Source organism: Ascidia mentula, chromosome 2 (assembly GCF_947561715.1).
Source record: "Ascidia mentula chromosome 2, kaAscMent1.1, whole genome shotgun sequence".
Classification (NCBI taxonomy): Eukaryota; Metazoa; Chordata; class Ascidiacea; order Phlebobranchia; family Ascidiidae; genus Ascidia; species Ascidia mentula.
This window is the reverse complement of record NC_138567.1, coordinates 6386918-6408332: the sequence shown is the minus strand read 5'-3', so window position 1 is coordinate 6408332 and position 21415 is coordinate 6386918. Positions and strand designations below refer to the sequence as shown.

The 21415-nt window shown below is 43.4% G+C and overlaps 1 protein-coding gene across 2 annotated transcripts in view; it reads right to left on the bottom strand.

Annotated features, from left to right (window-relative positions):
• Positions 1–20956, bottom strand: part of LOC145890544 (papilin-like) — a 28966-nt gene extending 8010 nt beyond the window's left edge. For both annotated transcript variants that reach the window (XM_082981650.1, XM_082981652.1), the window contains exons 1-8: positions 20623–20956; positions 14479–14612; positions 9680–9740; positions 7622–7724; positions 6319–6455; positions 1901–2024; positions 499–579; positions 31–203 (exon numbers count right to left, since the gene is read on the bottom strand). In XM_082981650.1, coding sequence (XP_082837776.1) covers positions 31–203; positions 499–579; positions 1901–2024; positions 6319–6455; positions 7622–7724; positions 9680–9740; positions 14479–14612; positions 20623–20706 — 897 coding nt within the window. In that variant the 5' untranslated portion in view covers positions 20707–20956. The remainder of the gene's footprint in view (positions 1–30; positions 204–498; positions 580–1900; positions 2025–6318; positions 6456–7621; positions 7725–9679; positions 9741–14478; positions 14613–20622) is intronic.
• Positions 20957–21415: the final 459 nt, after the last annotated feature.

The window sequence follows — 21415 nt, the reverse complement described above, 5'->3', positions numbered from 1 at the left end:
AAAGTCTAAGGAAGCAAACGATATATTTACGTCGATGTAAACGGTTTCCGTCGTTGGACCGAGTGCTGTGATACTCTCTGGCGCCCGTCTGCGGTCAATCTTTCTGTGATATCTGAATGTTGTACCAGCCACCTGCAGCGCTAGAGAGTGATCGATCTTCCAATTTCCATTGAGGACGTAGATTTTTGATGAGTTACGCATGGCTGCAGATATATGTGGTTTTCAGTCGCAGTTGAAGGGTTAGAAATTGCAATCAGCAACTTGTAAAGTGTAGTAAACATGCAATCATTTGCAGTGACGGGAAAGTTCATCATAAAAAAACGGCCTTTTTTCCAGAAAATCCCTATATCTTCTAATACATGAGACCCAACCACAGCCATGTTTTTTGTATTACTGCTGTGTTCACAAAAAGTCATATTTCTGTTCAATTAACACAAGTAGTGATATACAATCAAAGTTTATTTTAGGTTTAATGTAACGAAGTTGTTGTAAACTTACCAAGGTAGTTACGGGACGCAACATATTCCTGAACTTGTATGTTGGTAGCACCAGGTGGTATCACCAGAATATCAGTGTAACCTTAAAGTAAACAATAAAGATATCAAAGAAGAGCAACAAAATTGAAATTACATTTTTAATTTAAAGCTTTGGTTTACAAGGGCAAAAATTCCTTTCTGGACAAATAAACGTCTTTAAATTAAAGAAATGGTCGTAAATATTCACAAAAGCAGGAGCCTTGAAAGTGCAGTTAGCGATAGTATCCCAGGTTAGTTCGCTCGCGTCGCTGTTTATTTAATACGTCATAACTGCGGCGTTCGAGTACTTCCATCTGTGATTGTTTGTTGACACAGGGTCGACCGAGCTGCTGTTCCGAAAGTAAACTATTTGCGAGGAATGGTTTGGGGATTATTAAGTAAAATAAACTTTTAGGGAATGGGGAATTTTAAGTAATACCCCGACGTTTTAAGGCGTACTTCACGTCTGACTGATTCTATAACGGGACTGACAGTTGTTTAATAACAAGGACCGTGAACAGATTTAGCTTCAGCCTCATTTAAGCCTATTTATAGTGTTCTCTGCTGGGTCTGGGTGCTTCTTGGCTTGCCAACTCACCAAAACTATGTCAAGAGCTTCCATCTCTGGGGCAAGACAAGAAAACGCTTTTGTTTGTGAACTCAAATGATGAATGGATATTCTGTTTGTGAAACTAGACCAAATCTCGCATTGCGCAACCGCTGTTTAAACTTTGGTTGGAATGTATGCTTTGGAATGTGGTTATTAGCAATATAACATCCTCGTCCTGCAACAGCTGGATTACTGTCCGGCTGATATTAAAAAAGCAAAAATACTTGGGAATTAAATGGAAAAGCAATGAAATTAGGAAAAGTGGTTTCGATTTCAGAGTTGACAAGAGCAAAGAGAAAGCAGAAGAAACAGGAAAGAATAGGAGAATAATAAACAGCGAGTAGGAATTAACGGTGATAAATAAGGGATGAACAGGAAAGCTTGAAAACGAATCTTTTGTTGAGTGACGCCGACAACGTGTGTGGTTTGTTAAACTAGTGTGACAAATTGCCAGGCTCGATCCTGCGAGACGCGATTTGATAAAGATTAATCGTAAGTCCGTTATCGCTGAGCGGTCTGCCCAGGGTTCAAATGCAAGTAGGGCACATTTTTGAGCATTTTACTCAAAAAAGTATAAACAATAGAACAACAATTACAACACAAGTGCATTGCAACTGGTATAACCCAATGTTAAGAAGAGACAATACGCAAACAAGGGCAATTCCTTAAACTACATTATGCAAACACACACTGAGGTTGTTCCTTTAGGTTACGTTGGCATCATTACTGTCGAGATAACACAGAGTCAACATGTGGAACGTTCAACATTACATACCTATTGGAAGTTTAGGGGCAGCGAAGATGTTTGTTACGTGGTAACAAGAGGATCCGTCTCCTCCGCAGTCCCGACAGTTGTCCTCCTCCAAACCGGATCCGAGCATCATGTCGCATCCAACTTCCTGTGGCAAAAACACAGATTTACTTTTTAACATACAAATAATAGGAAATGATTAAGTTGAAAATTGTATGAAAACAAATAGCAGGTATTTCGCACTTGTAACATGATTGCAAGTATTTACTTATGTTTTTAAAGCAACCAAATGCAAGTGCTAGGTTGTCCGCAGTCGGTCCTAGGCGTTGACAGAAATGGCATCACCATTTCAGGTTCATTATAAACCCTTTTAGCCAAGCGATGTGATTAGCCAGCTGTCTATGCTGTGGATACTATCACGAGAAGTCTATCAGCGACGTCCGTGGGCAGTTTTACCAAAACCTCACAGTCAATCAGCACCCGTGGCCGCTTTCGTGAGTGCAGCCTCCAACAATGTAAACACTGGCCCGGTGCCGGCCACAGCTCAAGGTCAATGACCGTGAAAACAAAGTGACCCTTGACCCGGGGTCAAATGCCTTGACACCTGCGAGTCTGCCTAGATGCCTTATACAGATTGGAACAAAAGATACACTCGGCTTAGTCGCGTGTTTGGTTTCTTTGCAAGAAAGTAGGTTCGACAAAAACAGTTTTTGAGAGAAGCTTTATCTTTGGCCCATTTGGAACGGAACTAACGTCATACGTAATCTTAAAACCAACGTAATACCCCCAGAATTCATCTTATTGACTCCATGTACCTATGTATATAACGCAATGCTGTTTTTAAGTTATTTTCAATTTATAACCAATTTTGAACTAAATTCAGAGCGTGCAATGTTATATATTGGATCCCACGTAAACTGGAAGTCATCTAAGTTTAAAAAATGAATGAAAGCCCCGCGTGCCCCACTTTGTTGCTGTCGAGCTGAAATTCTATAACGGGCGCTCATGTCGCGTCGTCTGATTAAATTATACCCCGCGCTCCAGGTGTCCCACGCATCATGGCGAATCGAAAATAAATACAACACCATCGGAGAAGGTATTTTGGCTGCGGGTGAATCGACTTGTTTATGCCAAATCAGATTAGCTGCGATTTGTGCTGTAACGTAAAACCACTATTTTGAAATGAGAGGGATTCGAATGCGCTTCTCGGACATAACAATGCTAACAAAGGGTGGAATTATAGATAAAATTAGTATCCATGAATGAACGACATTTGCGTACACATCAACTGACAACAAGTTTCGCTTTTCACACATGAAACACAGGTACTCGTTCGTCCTGCATAGGTACCAATGTAACTGCGACGAACAAAGGCACTTTTGTGCAAAATGTACTCGTAAGATACGATACGACAACGAGGTTTTATAATTGCTTTACGCCCAGAGAATCGCAAAGCTTGTGTATGTACAGACAGGCCCAGCAGGGGGTGAAGCTTAACAATATGACCTACTTGTAAAAAGTCAAGTCAAATTGAGTTACGGTGTAAATTGCTTGTACAAGCAGCGCAGGTCGGATTATCGTCAAAACGGTTTAAAACAACATAACATGACGAACGGTGTATTGGCACACACGGTGGTAAATGACCCGAGTCGAACAGAGAAAGCATCACACCCACCCTTTTTACCGCTCTCTGCAGAATGCTCTTATTTGTAAGTACAGCGGCGTAACGAAAGGGGCCCCTCTTGGCCCGTATATGGTGCCGGCACAACTTCTGTCACCCCGGTCGAGAACGCTACTGGTATGTGTACTTTCTCGCCGGAAGAAAGGCGGCAAAAAAACTAAGGAGAAAAACACTGCTACAGGGTTTCACCGGGTCACCAATAAGTGGCTTGTCGGGTAAATGTCATTTTTCTTTTCATCTAGCTTTGACTTGTAATCAAGCTTTGGCTGAAATGCCACGATAATCTCATGTATATTTTTACGATATTTACTACAATAATACAATATATATATATTTATTAGGACGATTTAGGTCGTACTTCGTTCATCTTCGCAGACGTATTTTTTGGTAACATTTAATGTATTGCCAACATTGATGTAAATTACGCGGCACCAGTGAAACTCTATATAGCTCCTTATTTCCTTCCGCCTTTACGTTTCCGTAACTTTCCAGACAGCTTTGAAATAAAAGCCCACTGAACTGTCTGAACGTTAACGTATATTAAGTGAATCAAGAGCATTGTGAGAGCACTCCTTGTTCACAGAAAGTTCAGAAATAAACGTCTGAATATTATTGAAATGTTTAAAACTCTTTTTGTCATATAAACGTTTCTTAATAGTTGAAATTCATGTTGATGTTAATATTGTGGGCATTGACGTGTAGACAGGTGGAATTTGTTCTGCCATTTATCAGTTGTTGAGAATTAAAGCGGTCAACTCCAAATAAACTCTATTCCCCCGTGTTATAGATGCCCAAAACAGATTAGAATGAACATACGCTTTCCTATACATCGTACTGTATTGTTTCTGGATTAAATCTGTCAATCAACAAATTGTTTGGGGGAAAAACTGTCAGCTTCGTTGTTGCAAAGTGTGAGGACGAGGTCACATGACACGCCTATCACAATGACCCGACGAAATCGAGTCGCTTCCTCCTACTTCGGTGGCGACAAAGGGTGATTACTGTGGGCAAAGACACAAGACAAACATATCGAATTAAATGAAGTCTGTCTGCCAGCGTGAAACCGTAGAAGCAGACAGGAAGCGACATATGTGGACGTCACTAGCGGTGATGTCATACAAAGCGGATGGTATATTCAAAACGGAGCGATTTGGTAACATTTAAAGGTGCAACAAATTATACACATGAAATTTATGCTCCCGGGATCAAACCACTGCATCGGTTAAACAGGAAGACTCAATTTTCGTCAGCAACATTTGTTTGTGTTGGGAAGCATTTGGCCACATGCGATAACCGAAATTGGCGTTGGCGATTGAAGCATTTTGTTGTTTCCTATTCGGACGCGACGCACTTTTCCGCGCAATTAACGTCAGCAGCAAAGACGTGTGAAAAAAGTTAAAAGCGCAACTTTTGCCGCAAACTTCCTGCTTTCGACCGTCGCCGACCGCACAGAAACAATACACGGCCCGAATCGTTGTGTGCGTTTCCCGTCGACGGGTCCATTCCGAATGGGAACAAAGAACTTTGTCGCAAGTGACGCGTTGCGAAAGGTTTACCCAAAATCCTCCTTTCGCCTCGGGTTCTTTAAAACACTGTTTACGTGCGAGTTTGCGTCACGCCTAATTGGTTCTCCATAAACATCGGTTTTGCTGAGATGATATTTGGCGCGTCTGAAGACTGGACAGGATAGAGTTGGTGCGCTGATCACAGAAAAGTGATAATTTTTATCTTTAATGTAATTGCCACATCTATAGGAATCTGGTACTAATGCAAACGTTCCAAACACTAAACTGTGTTCATCATCAGTAGCGTCAGTCTGCAGATTTTTTAGGTAATGAGTATTTTCCCCTAATGATATTTTGTAATTAATGCAGTTTTGCAGTTTATTTTGCTGTTTAACACCACGGGAAGGTGGTATTGCATCATGAGAAACGCAACTTTTGGAATCAATTTTGTTTTGCTTTTAGTGAAAGAAAATATACCTTCAAATGCGATGTAAGCACTCTTAAACAGCACATTCCGCAAAGTCTGTATGTACGAACAGACCAACTTTAAACCACGATTTAAGTAGTGCAGTTTCGCGAATCGCTCTCCATGAGGTAGTTTAGGATATTTCCTGCTCGTCCCGCCGCTCGCTTGTCAATGTCAGGGTGTCTGCTTACGCTGGGGGTCGCCCTTTGCCTGCTAAACCGCATTGCAGGCGCGTGGAAATGTGACAAGCAGCGGTGCTGGCACGCGTGCAATGCGCTGTCAAATGCATGGAGCGCGAAAGTAGACGTTCAGTTGGGACGTTTCGCCCCTTACCCTAGGGATTAAGTTCGTCGCGTTGGGGTTGTTGTGTTATTACCCAAGCGGAAAATCCGTCGCTTTGCGTGCGCTCGCTTTGTTTGTGATATTGGTGCTGAGTGTGCTACCGGCGTGGGAAATTTAATCACCGGCGAACCGGGTGTGCATTGATAATTTAGGTGGCAAATAGTTGTCTGCTTCAGTGTAACCACAAACCTCACCATAATTGTAGGAGGGGACCAAACCTTTTTTGGTATAATCCCTCAGATTCAAATCAAAAAATGGTGTTCATATGAGCCCTGTTGATATTCATGGCCTCCATAGACTCGTATGGACCCTGGGGCGCCTCACCCATTGCAGTCCCTTTCCTTTGGGCCTAGTTGTTTGTACGCAATACGCGATGGTGAGTAACAGGAATGCGCGTCGTAAACCCAACAACCTTGGATTCTTGTAGTACAAAACGTGGTTAATATACCTGACAAGTGCCGTCCACGCAAACGTCCAAACTTCCATCCCTGCATTTCGTGCCGTCCACAACCTTCTCAGCTTGCTTCACGAAAAAGTTGTCCTCGTTCGGTTGACAATATAAAGCGCACGGGTTCGAAACCGAACCTGGAGAAAAAGCAAATCGCGATTAACGAAAATTCTGTGTGAGTATGAACATCTGTGGGCAAATTGTCTGGGATGACGGGGTGAGAAAATATTAGTGTTACGAATAACGGGTTTTGTGTCTGCTGGGCTCCTATGCCCGCCCTGTAATCTGCCGCAGACAGTCTGTAATCTAAATCAGACATGTTTTTCGTCATACAATACAAATGACTGGGAACGCACCTATCACTTCTTGCTAGGGCCCATATTAGAAGCGGCTGTGATGACGACGAAGGCGTTTTAGATGCTTGCGGATTCTATGCCATGTTGGAAATTCTACGCAAGCGAATATCAAATGCGCTCAACAAGGAAAATTAACTGTTTTTACCGGATGACAAATCTTTTCACTAAAGAACTTCAGATTTAGCAAAAACGTTTGCGCAGCGGAGAAAATGGTCTGTATATGTTTAAAATGAATGCTATGGTTTAATTTAGTAATATAAAAGAAATATTTCTGAGGGTATTTTGCCTTGAAACTGCAACATTTTTCCGCATACAAATCAACAAAAACACGTAAAAATCTTCCACATTCCGCCAGAGTTTGTCACACCTGAAAGGCATCACTGCAAGTTGTCAGGTGGGAAAGTTCGCAACGAGTTTAAACTTCGACACTCTCCGGTGTTTACCATCACACCTATTCGCATCTATACCCCACCACTTGGGCTTTGGAGTGTGCCCGAACAAGTGTGAAAACAAGAGTTCTTCCCACGGGCTGCGAGAAGTTGCATCAACAAAGACCTAGACAATTAAGTGCGACCCCGAGCTTCTAGAATAAATGATTGCCGTTTCGGATGGACGACTGCTTAAGGAGGAGGGTGTCGGGTAGGGGTGCGCCCGTCTGGTTTAATTGTCGCGTCACAATGGGCGCACGCGCGGTGTCGCGTTCCTGTGTGGCGAGGAACGGTGCTTGGCTTTCGCAGAGAATTTGTAAAATGATTGTTCGAAAAAAGTGCTCTGGCATTGTTTTAGTTATGTTTGGTCGATTATGAGTCAATTTTATTATTAATCAATAGAATACTTTGCATTCGAAAATAATAATCGATAATGAGAAATAATAATGCAATGCAGCTCTTAAGTGCTCGCGTGCATCACTTCCTACTGTATACTTGATAACATAAAGGAAGCCTTACTTCCAGTGTAGGGCATCCAAGTGTGTGTTCTCCCGCCAAAAGATTGGTTATTATACGTCGCGCATTGTTCAGCCCTGAAATCCACTCCACCGTCTGGACAGTCCTGCGTAAAACAAATAAGTTAGTTGAGAGGGAAGACTGACGTTAATTGAAGTATATCATACTTGTTTTCTCAATAAACAGGAAAAGAAAGGACAGTTTAATCCTCGCGTAAATACCCGTAAACTGTTTTCAATAGATCGACAAAAATATTTTGAAAAGCGGTAGATCAGGGTATCTCAAAGTCGTTCCGTGCAACACTTTGCCAATTTAGTAAACTCTGGACCCCTAACAAAAAAAAATTTGAAAAACCTGCGGGCGTTATGTCACTGTGGACCCCAATTCCAGAAAGCCTGCGAATAATGCAGAAAGGATTGGGCTCGCGTTCGGTCCTCCCACAAGACTGGACACGTGAAAGCATCGTGTCTTGGAAAGAAACAAAATCTGATCTTGGTTGGCTAATTGGGACTAATGGGGGCTCCCAGTAGAAGGGTAAATGCCCTGCAGCTGACAGCCGGCGTCGGTAGCATTTAATCAAAGCCGTCATGGGGGCAAAGGGGTTATCAGGGCTTAAGTTCACTCCTCGGGTACCCTCGCCCCCTGAGATGACAGAGGAAAGTGAAAACCGTTACCGTGCTGTAATGGATTGCTTGACACGAGGCTTAGTTTCAGAGAAAACATGATTTAAGCAACGTAGAAGCTAATTAAATTTAATGGTTATCACGTTTTGCCTGTGTTTTAGTAGGAAAAATAACAGCCCCAAAAAGATTATGCATCTATTTCAGAAAACAGTAAAACACTATATAATCTCTCTCCTTAAATGCGCCAGTGCTTTCTGGGGCGTATCCTACATTATGCTTCGAATAACAACCCAAACCCTTTTAACGACTAAAGTTCGATCACCCCCCCAATCACGGATTCATTACAAACGACAGATAACTCCAAAGGTTCAACTTTGCCCTTTGACCCAGAGGAAGGTCAGATGCTATCGCGGCAGGCAGTTATTCTTCGCCCATTCAATTCCAACAGACGATCTGTCTGTCGCCACTGATCTTGGGCAGTCTGCCACAATACTAACACAACACAATGGGCGATTGTTACGTAAACAAATGCCCACGTGCCAGCGGTGTGTTCACCTTCAAGTCGAATACGTTTGGCGTTACGCAATGTTGTACGTCTGGCACTGTTTTAGAAGCAGAAGTACTTCGATATTTGCAGGTTTTAAAAACAAGAGACAACATTTGTTTCAAATTGAAACAAGTTATACGACGTTGTGCCCTCCAAAGTGTGTTTCGGGATATCTTGGTCTTTACCATGTAAGTTTGTTCCTAACTTCCACACGAACAGCTGCATCGGTTCGGTTTTACCGATTTTAACAGGTCCATTTTAACGTGGGCACTGTCGCGCTTTGCTCGTGAAAGGGCTTAATCGATAACCGTGGTTGCGACCACACACTAGCAAAGTCGGTTGAGTATTGACAACCACATAAACATTCCTACGTGTGTGGCATGGAAAGCCATACAACTATACGCGGCGTTAGGTTGAACAGAAACTAGGGGTGGTCACTCCCGGCGTCGAAAGCCACTTGAAAAGGGCTTTTATCTACAACTGCATGGTGGCGCGTTAGGCCCGCTCTTTTGAAGCGTATTGGTATTGGGCGGGTGGTTGTTTACGTGCGAAAGGGAAATGGATGGCAAGCCACCGGATTCCGAGCATCACAAGCCCGCGGGAGGATCAAAGTATTTCCCGGCGTCCGTCACGCTTCGATACGCCGCCGATGGCTGTGTGTAGATGATTTTACCCCCGTTTCCGGCCTTACGATTTGGTCGTGTGTAATTCATGGTTTGACAAATGTTTAAAACGTGATATTTGGGCCCGATGTCACAATTCCTGTCTAATTAGGCAAAGATCTCAAGTGCAAAATACTTGTGGCAAACGTTTTAACCACTATACTGTGTTTATCATTGGAGTTAGCATGATTAAAACGAATATCACATTCAAATTGCATAGTCGACCCACCTGAATATTGCAGGAACTGTATTTCTTGGTTGGTCCAATGCAGTCCGGGGTCCCATCGGTCCTGTCAGACAAAATGCAATTTAATTAACAAGTAGAGTATAACGTGGCTGTGGTCTACTGACAATATATTTGTTGCAAGACATTGAAATGACAAAAAGTGATGGTTTTCGTAGATTAGGGGTACGCTCGCTATTGCAACATAACGTCTTACTGGTATAACATAAGTTAAGTTAGGTGCGGAATCTGTATATGTAGCAATTTGAATTGCATAACGGAGCAGCGCTTGGATGCTCGCCTCTATTGTTGCGGTCCCTACATTTCTATAGTTAGGGGACCATACCACAAGGTATAAACCCATCGTTTTGGTGTCGCATATTTGCACTTCTCCTGTTTGTTTGCAATCTAATGCCACAGGAACCGTTGCATTATGCAGAAGTGAAACAGGTGCAGACTGGAAAAGCTTGTATGCTTTGCTTGCAGCTGCATCTTACACCAGACAGAACCTCATGTTTTATTCAAGGTGTGTCGAAAGAAAATCTATAGTTTTTTGATCGGACTTTCCAACAACAACGAACGAAGTTTAAATAGAGGAAATCATTTGAACTGAGCTGACTCTGAAGCTATTGTTTTTCAATGAAAGCATACAAACCAAGAAAGTGTTTATGGACTAAAAGTTTGATTGCAACTGTCATGACTTCGCTATCTTTAAAGTCCAGTTGTCGTTCGCAGGGTATCTTCAATTAATAGCAGGTGTTATCTATAAAAAAAACCTCGTGGGAAAAGATATTAAAACGTCAACCTAATTCTCCGTTCTTAACACCGTATCTTGATTAAACGCTGGGTTTCCGGATATTGCTTTTTTCAACCGAAGCATGACTTAAAACATACGCGATACTTTGATGACAGCAATTGCGCACAGTGTTATCCAGACACAAGACGTCGATTGTACGGGCCCGTCCTCGATTGAAGACTGACATCAAGGCACTGGTTTGTGGCGATAGCAGTGATTTTCATTTGCGGTTTTCGAAATTGCCGCACTGGGATGTGGGGAATATTTGTGGTTTGCGTTTTTCGATTTGATTTTCTCAAGGTTATTAGTGCGCGTCAGATTTACGAACCAGCCGGCGATTGTCTGGACTGAAAACAGTGTACTGTGCCGACAGCTTTGGTGAGATATTGTTGGAAAATTGGCCACTTTGGAGAAATGGATCTGTACAAAGCGATTAAGGTTTTTTCGCACGTATACAGTTAACGTATACGCCACATGCAACTGTACCACACAAAACGTTGTATTCAACTATAGCTACGTGTGGTAACAGTACAAAGTCCGCGTGGCTCATACGCGTTTTAACCAAAGGTCCCGACAAAGGCTACGCAGCCATCCAAGAAAATTCTTCTATCAAGGGAATTGTCACGCAAGCGAGATGGGAATGCAATGACTCAGTTTGGGCTCGGAGCCGGATAGTTTAAAGAGGGCAACACTTGTTGATTGAATTGTAACCGAACGCCTTACACCGGAGAGTTGCGGTTATCTGCATTCTATTCAGCGCACTGGCAACAGAAAAGCACATTCTCGCGACAAAAAGATGTACCTGTGAGGTCTTTTGCGGCATGCGGGTGATCTGGGTCTTGTTTTGTATCAAAACCTTTGTTAAGTAGGGAGAAACTATGCTTTGTTGTGCAAAAAAACAACCCAGAAAAAGTGGGAGTGATTTTAACCTGGAAAATGAACTGTAATAACCCCGAAGCCAGCAGTTAGCGAGATGTGTAGGGGTCACAGAAGGTCATTGGGTGGTCTGTTTGTGTCGATTGCACGGCGTTGGAGTGGAAAAGGGGTGGGCTTCCGCACTGTTAACCAATCAGGTGTAACCGCACGCGGAAATGAGAAGCTTTCTTCCCACGGTCGACTGGAATCGTCAGAGAAGATGCAAAACAATTGATCGGAATTGAATGCATTTGATTCGAGATCATCACTTCCGAATCTTTGTGTCAAAACACTCGAGAAGTCAAGTATGTATGGTGTACTAGGAATAGGCTCAGGACACACAATTATTGCCAATTTTCGTTTGTCCTGGCGATAAATTCAATCTTTAGGGTTTAAATGTAATATAGAGGCAGGACAGCGTGGCATTTACCTATTAAATTATTCTTCCAAATTGAATCATCTGCATTCAAATTATGTGCATACCAGAAATATACAGGACGACCCACCTAAATCATATTAAATTAGGCCATTAAAGCAGCCAAAAATTTTTAATCGCTATGAGCACGAGTAGTTGCTTTCATCAGCTATTAAGTGGTAGGAACTTGTCAGTCACCGTCAATTATATCAAACTTGCTTGTCAGTTAGCTCGCTTGATGTCTGCTCGATGGTTCGTGGAATCGCTGAACAACATACGGTCTCAAGCGCCCAGCGAACGATAACCGGCTTTAATGCATTCCCGGTTTCCTAGTTCGCAATTCGAATCCAGGTTTACTCATCGAGTCGAAACCAAATTGTGCTTTGTTGTGTGTTTAAAATCTGGCGGCCAACATAACACAGGTTTATAGAACGGGTAAGTGTGCTTAGTACCAAGGCTTGTGCTACATTGAAGTTTTATAAAGCAAAAATATGTGTTTTTCCTTTTTTACGTCTGAGATAACAGAAAATGCCCTAATCAAAGAAATGACTACAGCAAACAATTACAAGGTAAACCGCAATATGCCTACTTGTTAGTTTAAATATAGGATAAGCAAATGACGATGCAATGCCCTTGTGGGGGTTGCCATGCTTTCCTGTTTACTTGTTTGCAACTAGGCACGTGCTTGTATGTACCAAACTAACCGTGAGATGGACGGGTATTCGGAAATGCGTTCTCACACACCTTCAGGGAGCAGCTCCATGTGCATTAGCGTGTGAAAGTCGCTGTTTGGAAACCATGGCCCTGTGAAGCGTTGTCACGTTTCAAAAACACTTCTTGTGCGCTCTTTCAAACTTTTGTTCAGTTTCCACCAAGAAAACATGTAGCTTCGAAATTTATGCGACCAAATCACAACGTGCGCGTGCATTTGAATAGCGCCTGGAGCGCGTAAGGCACAAAACTACGTTTTTTTTACCAGAAGAGCCTTAGTTGTATCACCTGCCCGATTTACAGCAATATCAGTACATGTACTTCGCGAAAACCTAATACGAAGCATGCTGAGATTTCATAACTGTACGTTCCATTATATCCTGGCATTGCTAATTATCGGTCACTGGTGGGGAACCCACAGATCACAGTAGTTCCCACAAACCACAGGGAACTTGCCGATTTATTACTAACCGTGAAAACCAGGTGTTCCACGATAGGGCACGTGCTTGAAAACGCACACAGTATGTGCGGTATTTCAGGCACTTTCGCTATTGGCACTTTACACTTAATCCAAGCCAATGTTACGCCAAAACCGATCAAGAAAGACCACAGCTAAGAACATGAGTTTTGCAGAATTGTCGTCTTATCAACACTTCACATTAGGAAAAAAAGTCTGAAAAACTATTGCTGCAACAACGGCAACTGTAAACACCAAGGTAAATATGCATAAACAAGCAACAAGCAATTTCTTGGCTAATCCACATTAAGATTTAATTGTTTCTGGAGTCCAAAAAACGTAATATCACTCTTGCGTGAGTGATGGCTAGTGTGCTGTAAACAAAGTGGTTGATCGCTGCAAAAACTTTTAACAATCGCGGCGCTACACCACCAACGTCACAATGCCGCTTGTTCGATGTTTGTTAGCAAACAAGGCGGATTCCCAGGATCGCGACCGCGATGAGCGCTCGTTGCAGCAAGTTTATACCTGATGAATGATTAAACTGGGACAAACGAATTCCCGCTCGAACCGGGGAGAATGGGCGAATTTATTTCCACAGCTAAAGATTTCGGGGTCGTTTTATGGGATTCTCGAACTTCGACACGTCAGGAACTTTCGGGGTTGGGTTTTGGGATATTTGGGAGCCCAGCGGCTGAGGGCCTTAATGCATGATTCGTCTAAATGCCCCCGCCTTTGTAGGAATTGTTGCTTGCACAAATATATCAACTTTCCGTCGAGCGATTTGGCGGCGCCAACTTGACGCAGGAATTACAATTTCACAAGATCTCGTGAAGTGAAAACGGCATTGTGACATCACTGAAGAACACAGCGGATCTTGATTTCAAAAGTTATCTCGCTTTTTGAACACATTTTTACCGCCAAAATACATTTTCAAGTATGTTTTCAAGTTCTAGATGTGTGGTGTGTTATATTTCAGGATCAAAACGTGTTTTCTGCTGGAAGCTGTATCACATTAAAACATTCATATCATTGCAAAAATCTCTTGGCACTTGGCACACATTCCTGAATCGCCATTCTCAGGTGGTAAACGCTTTAATTTCTTCAAGGTACCCCTTCAATTCGAAACGCATCCCCACAAGTCAAATCGATTTCGCCGCATGCCGACTTTTATCGGATCGTTGAGGGCTTCTATAAATAATCAACTCCCCTTCCGACGCTTACAACAACAAACCGGCCTCGAGTACTCGATTGTGACGTCACAGATGTTTCGTGCGTGGCCATTGGAGCGTGGCGAAAATATCGACTGCCGTTCACGTGTCGGTTCAAAAACGTAGAAGTTTGAAACAAAGATGACTGCTGCGTAATCCTGAGTAATTACTCTGTCACTTTAACTATCACTATAGCAGGAGAACTCGGTCTAAACATGTTCTTTACGCCATTCTAACTGACTAATTAGAAAGCCAGGATGCAATGCATTGACCCACAAAATCCCCCTAACCCCTTCTTACCTGGTGGTCTGGCACTCCCGAGCCATATAGGTGATTCCCCCTCCGCACGAACGCGAGCAAGGGTGCCACTCCCCCCACGCGCCCCAACCGCGGTTAAATCCTTCTTCAAAGCGCGTCTCGTCGTGTTGCAGCGTCTGCAATGAAGTAGCGTTAACTCTTAATGTTCAACATTTTTAATCCTGTACGTTAAAAGTATGATGATTTGAAGACATGTGCTATTCGTTTGGAAAAAATATGGCGATATATGCTGTTATGTTCAATCATGATTTTCGAATAAGAGAAATTCTATGCATAAAAGTACATATAACGGTATCGACTTCCTGATCAGGCGGAAATATTAAATAGTTATGAGCTTGTTGCCTCCTTGATTTTTAAATATATACGGACAGAAGCAATTTGTCGAAAACATCGGTTTGTGCTATGCACGAAAATGGCATGTAAAGGAAGACGAATGTTTCCAATTTGACTACGTTTACATTCCGCAAAGTTTGTTTCAATTGGGTTGACTGTCTTCAGACCTTTGTTGGGGCCACGTGGGTCGCTAAGGTCGTTGACCACTTTGTTGTCTCGTAATGAGCCGCGTTGTGGCCAAGGCTCCTCGACTGCTTTTGGGCAGGCAGGGTTAAGCTTGGCGCCGTGTAGGTTTTCGTGGCCCTTCGCTTTGTTAGCATGGGGGCTTTAACCTGTTTGGCTTCGATAGGATTTTTATTCTTGGTAATAAAATTTCTTGGGGATGGTTTTTCTTTTGCACATGATTTCTGCTTTCTGTTTAAGTTTCCCTAAGTGTTTTGTTAAGATTTAAGTTGGCGTATTGTTAAGGTTGAAATGCAATAGGCTAGATGGATTTTGGTTGCGGAGAGATAAACCACACCGTATTTACTTCAATCTAACAAACAGGCACTCTTACAACGTAACGAAATAGGACACAAGCCAGCACGGCATCGAAAACCGAAGAGCAGGTGGGGTTTCAGGTAACTTCTCTTCGGTAAAGAGTCTGACAAAAGTGAAGAGCGCAGATGTCTAAGCTTTCGGAATGCCTGCACTGTGGACTTTTGCCCCGTGTTGTATCAGATATGGGCGTGTGAAGAACGCATCAAAAGGCTTTGGAATTTAAGTGGGTCTCTCTGCAAATTTGCATGCTATAGCATACAAAGAACAGTACGTGATTGGTGCACGCTTCCTGTGTACCCAGGACGAATGTTGTTTGTTCGGAACTAAGATCGACTGTTATATAATAAGGATTTTCGCACTACGAACCAAGGTTCGCCTTATGTGTTTCTATATGATGGTTTTTCTGCAAGACAGGCAGATTCTGGCTCCAAGAGTGTCCCCCAATTCGCCGAGCAATGAACAAGAGCATGGATAATAATTTGAAAACATCCCAGTCCGCAACACTTTGTGACGAACTGTTCTAAAATGCTATTTTCCGAAAAATATCTTGACTGACTTTCAACACTGTGTTTAACATTTACGTTTGGGACATTAAATTATGAAAACGTGGTGTTTGGGATTTCCAGCTGTTTGATGTCAAGACTGTTTGATGTGCAGATCAACATTCCGCAAATAGAGTTATTTTGCACTTATTTTTAATCAACATCCCGTTGAGTTCCAGGAATACACGCGATCGACAATTGATATATTTTATTCTGCGCATGCTCGTAGACAGAGAGTTTTCATTCATCCGGTCTTTGTTTGCGAGATCTCCGACACGCGTCAACATGTTGATCGCGTCTCATCATTTGTCCCATTGTTACGTCACCGCGGTTGCAAACGCGCAGTGTGTGACCTGTAGTACACCCGGTCCAGGTGACGTAAGCGATAACGGCCAATCAGTTGAGTGGGTGCACTTGACAGGTTGCGTCATCAACCACAAACGGACTTCACACAAGGCCGCAACTTGGAAGTAAAGTGGCCAGGAGGACTACATGTGTTTCTTTGTGCCTGTAAAATGTTTTTTTGACAAAAATCGTTTTATGTCAAAACACACATTTTTGTAGGCCTGTAAACTGCCCAAATAATTTCTCTGATTTCCGAAAGTTTTTGGTCGATGTTAAACTTCGTCGAGCTGAATGCGACAACGTTGGTAGGTTTAGCGTACGTATAGTGTTGAAGACAAGCATTGCCCACAAAAGCGCTTGAAGATTTCGGAGAAGATTTTCGTCGAAAATTGCCAAGTGGGAAATACAGACAAACGCTCAGATTTCCAGTAAAGCGCCGTAATCGCGGTGCGCACTTGCGGTAATTGCTTGCTGCGGTCGCAGGCACGCGATTTAAACACTCCGCTCTAACCAACGTGACGTCATAATGGCCTATCGCGCGAGGGCGCCCAAGCATGACCGATTGATAGGAAGGAGCCTCGATCTCCGTAATCATGTTGGTGTAGGGGGGGTGGAGGTTGTAATCATGTCCCCTGTGGAAAAAACTGAAAGGTGGCCTTGTGGGACACGCAGAAAACATGTGCTTGCATGTGTTGGTTACAGGAGACATCATTTTCGTTCTAGAACTCGATGACTTCCAACTCTCGCGTATTACTATATCCAAGAATGGGCTCTGACGCGCACCAAAAACACAAGGTTTCGATTTTTAAACACTTTTTCGTCGAATTGCGACGCACCATTGTGACGTCACACTCGACTGCACTTGTGAGGGCTCCTGGTTGAAAATCAACTTTCTTGTCGATAAAATCGCGTGAGTCACAGTCGACAAATAGAATTTGCGACGCGACGTCTTCCTCGCGAGACGCGAAACGCGCGACATTGCCCGTCTGTGATTGGTCAGTCGCGGCCAACTGATGAAATAATAGTAATTACGGTGAATAATCAGGCTTTGTGGGAGTTTGGGGTGAATAACCAAAACGCCCAACGTTTCATCTTGTATTTGGGTAAAAACTGTTGCTGTTTATGGGACCTAACACGTTGAGACGGCTTGCTTGTTGCCAGGCAACCGGAGGAAACCGCTCTGTGGGAAATTCCGCCAATGTTTGCACGCAACCGCGGCATTGTGGGAACACAGCGCCGCAGCAGGCCGCCAGCAGGGGGTGCAACTGACCCCCCGGACGTGTCGGGCCGTGGCCGCGTGTTTGCTTTGCTCCCGGGTTTAAGCAAACACCAGAAATTAACAATGACAGGTCGAAGGGCTTGTAAGTGGCGTTGCTGACAAGCTGGGTGGAAAGTGTTTGACCAACGTTGGGCCACGATTTCTTCGGCTGCCATCCAATGAAGCTATGTGTCAAAGACAATGAAATCTAGATGGACTGACAGTTATTGCTAAACAACACGATCATTGCTGCTTCTCGAATGAAAATATTGCCGTGGTTGATAATTTCTATCATTATCCCGCTCTTTAAAACATGTAACGTTTTCACTACGTTATTTGTAGTTGTAATGTAATAAATCTTAAAGGTTGAGTGAAAAAATAAGCCTAATACGATACAACAGCTGTTAAGGCTGTCAATATTAACTTTACCCATACTTTGAGCTGATAAATATATATTGTTTTAATAGGTGTTGTTGAACCAAGAAAATGATATCCCGAATTGACATGTTGTTTGCTTTACTCCGCTTGAATAAGTCATTTTGTTTACACTCCCCCACTTTAACTACCTATACATAGCGAAATGGGTGGGTCGTCCCAATGCGGTGCAACGTCATAGCCGAGAATAGCAAGACAAGATGTAAGTAAACGACTCGGCACAAATTGCCCACAGATGTTCCTTGAGCGTAATTGTGCCGGCTAAGTTCGAGGTCAAGTGCATAATTTGCCTTCTGATTGTGGTTTTGCTGCTTCGGTATCTTCAGAGCGGGACCAATCCACCTAAGCTGGACAAGCCGAAGCCCCGTAATTGTAGCCTTAAGACCCTGTGTAGTCGTACAATGATGCGAAGGTGGCAGGGCCATTGTGGTATCGTATGCACGTTCGCGGGATTAGAGGATGACAACCCGCAGTGAGTTGTATTTGCCATTCGATAAGTAGGCTCTTTTAGGCGTTCCGTATCACCAAAACACTTCGCCTCTCAGTGGTTCTCAAAAATAGCGATTTTCCGTCCATTGCTGGTATGCTTCCAGGAAGGCTTAGTGCGTATTTTCTGGTAACGGAACACACATCGAGTTTCTTGTGTTAATTTTGTGAGCTGCGTACATACGGCCATTCTCTCGACATGTAAGGTCTCATCAGTGCAGTTAAAGTTAATGTTAGGTTGGTTCGGTCCATGGATAACTAGTGGTTTGATCTCAAATAAGTCGCCTTTATTAGTCGGACTAGGTTGCTTTTGGGGGAGATTGCGCTTGTTGGCTTTATGTTAAAAACAGGATTGTTTACATGTCATTTGCGTTCAGAGAATCCCCAGCATAATAAATAAACCCCTCCTCCGGGGCGGTGACCTTCCTGAGTCACTTATCTTCGATAAGCGCTTGTAATCTTAAAAGCAGATGGATTTGTACGAGACGTGCGGTGGGCGGACATCATACTGTTCCCGCCGCTAACAGCAATCCCAGATTCCCAGCACGAGAAGAAAATTCCATCAAACTCAACCTCTCCCATCTCAGTCGTTCGTTGTTGTTCCACAACAAACCACAAACGTGCCACGCTTGTGGCATTCTGCGCCAGGGAAGTTTTCTTTGTTGAAAAGTGGGAGTTGAAAGAATTCTCAGCTCAAGTGTGGATATTTAAAATAACCCGAACGGTCTGTGAAGAAATGGATCAGACACAGTAAGGAACACCCGCCATACGCCAACCGAAAGTGTAAACAGCTTCGACAAGCTGGGCATCTAACAAATTAACCGCTAACCAAACGTATACGCAGATGATGGGTACATGATAATAAGCGGCGCGAGGCTGTGCCAGTCTGGCGATCAGCTTAAATCAGCCTTTAAATTACAAAGTGAGCCCGCGCGTTAATATCTGCTGTTGCCGTCTCCAAAACACATGTCGCTTATCAAGAGGGGCAAGCAACTCCTTGAATTAATTGACCCTTACACATAAATTGCTGGCCGGTTGTATCAAATAACCATCGCTGAGGACGTGAAATAACCTGCTGCTGGCGAAGATGATTGAGATGGGCTTCAGCGGTGACCAGGTAATAAAGTAGGAAGCCTCAATCATATACTTGGCTTGTCACTGTCACGCGATAACCATAGTGCTGGTCGTTGGTGGCACATTGCGCCTGATGACACGTGCAAGTGCCTCGTTCAAGGACATGGTTTGTGACAGTTGTGGTGGACACTCGTGCCAGTTGTCTCATTGCACTCGATGAATAATGCCGAGCGTACGATACTAGGTCAGCGAAAAGTGACTCCTACTCTCGACAAGGATTTAAAGCTGTACTTTTGTACAAGTGAAATTGTACAAGTGACCAGCAAATCCTGATAAGAGGTTGAGATTTTCGACCACCATGATTTTCACCAAATAAGGATACGAGATCAAAAATCAACTGCACGGTTTTTCGGCTCTCTGCTACAGTTGTCTTATTAGTTTAAATGTTAATGTTCATTAACAAAACTAACATAATCTCTAATTGCAGTCTTGGGCCATACGTAATACAAAACAGATTTCCAGTGTTTCAACGCCTACGCGAAGCAGCCCTTGCGGTTGTGCTGAAGGGAAACCCCCGACATACTATTACTGTTGTCACTGTGATATGGTCCATACTGGTATCCCCGTCTATATAAGAGGTGCGATCAGACAGGCGGCTTATGGGTACACGAGATGGCAATCAGATCTACCCAAGGGTCGTTCGTGTATTGGCAATCTTACGTCGCCCAGCCGAGGTATCTGATAAGATACAACGAGCGGTTTTCTTATCTTTATGCTTGGCGAAACGGGTGCACACGTGTTATGTGGTGGTGCGCAGCGGTTACAAGGAGCTGCTTTTGTGCAAAACGCCTTGTGTGTATTTGCACTCCGTCGGGGTCTAAGTTTCACTGTGTGTCCAGCTTATCGGGGCCATTGTAGAGCAATTAAGTACAGCCATCCAACGACTAGTCGCGCTAAACCCCAATAAGATAACCTGATTGGAATATATCTTTCCTAAAGTTTTGACGGAGTCTTAATGCACCTGAAACTTGCCTACAACTGAAAGCTATCTGCTTGAATTAGATAGAGTTAATGCGAAGCTTACATGTCAGGTTTAAACACAAATTCACTCACCAAAACAGACAGAGCGGAACAACTGGTTACCATCCATAGCAGCCCGGTAGCCCCGACAACCCGTCGCCGCATATCGAGGTTCATTCTCTTGCGGTTTGCAGATGCTTGAGCCAATGTGCCGATGCGTTGCAGTGCAATGCAGACGTCTGCGTTCTCACGTCGCTGACCGCACAGAAATGCAACTGGAACAGATCTTCGAAGTTGTCTTGGCGTTGTCGCTTTTTCACCATGCAGAAGGCGAAAATTTAGAACAAAATTTCAATTTAATCTTTCTTTAAGTTAGGTGCAGTACTTCGTTCCCAGAAAACACCTTATTCGAACGCGTACACCTGCCAAGAGCAACATAACACCTGAAAAAGAGGTCGAGCGATCCATTGATGTTTGACCTGCTGCATTGCCGAACGAATCTAATCAATTCAGACACGTTAGGGCGAGCTCGGCCGAAGTTGTCTGCCAATCGTTTGTGACCAAACAAAGGAGACCGTCGCCTCTCTTACCTTTTTCTCGTTTCGCCTCCGCGTCAGGTCTATTGATGCGAAGCGCCTCGATTCCAACGGGAACTGAGGCGTTGTTCGGGGTCGCGTTTAGGCATTATTTAGGTTTAGACTAAACCGGAAATGGAATTCATTAAAAATTCTGGACCCTCACTACTGACCAACACATTGTCATACGTAGATGTGTGTGGACATTAAGTAAATATGTTTGGCTACCAATAAGTATTAGGACAACTGATGTTGTTTTGGCGACTCAATAACTTATGTTGCATAACACTGTAAACATGACGGGTCACAAA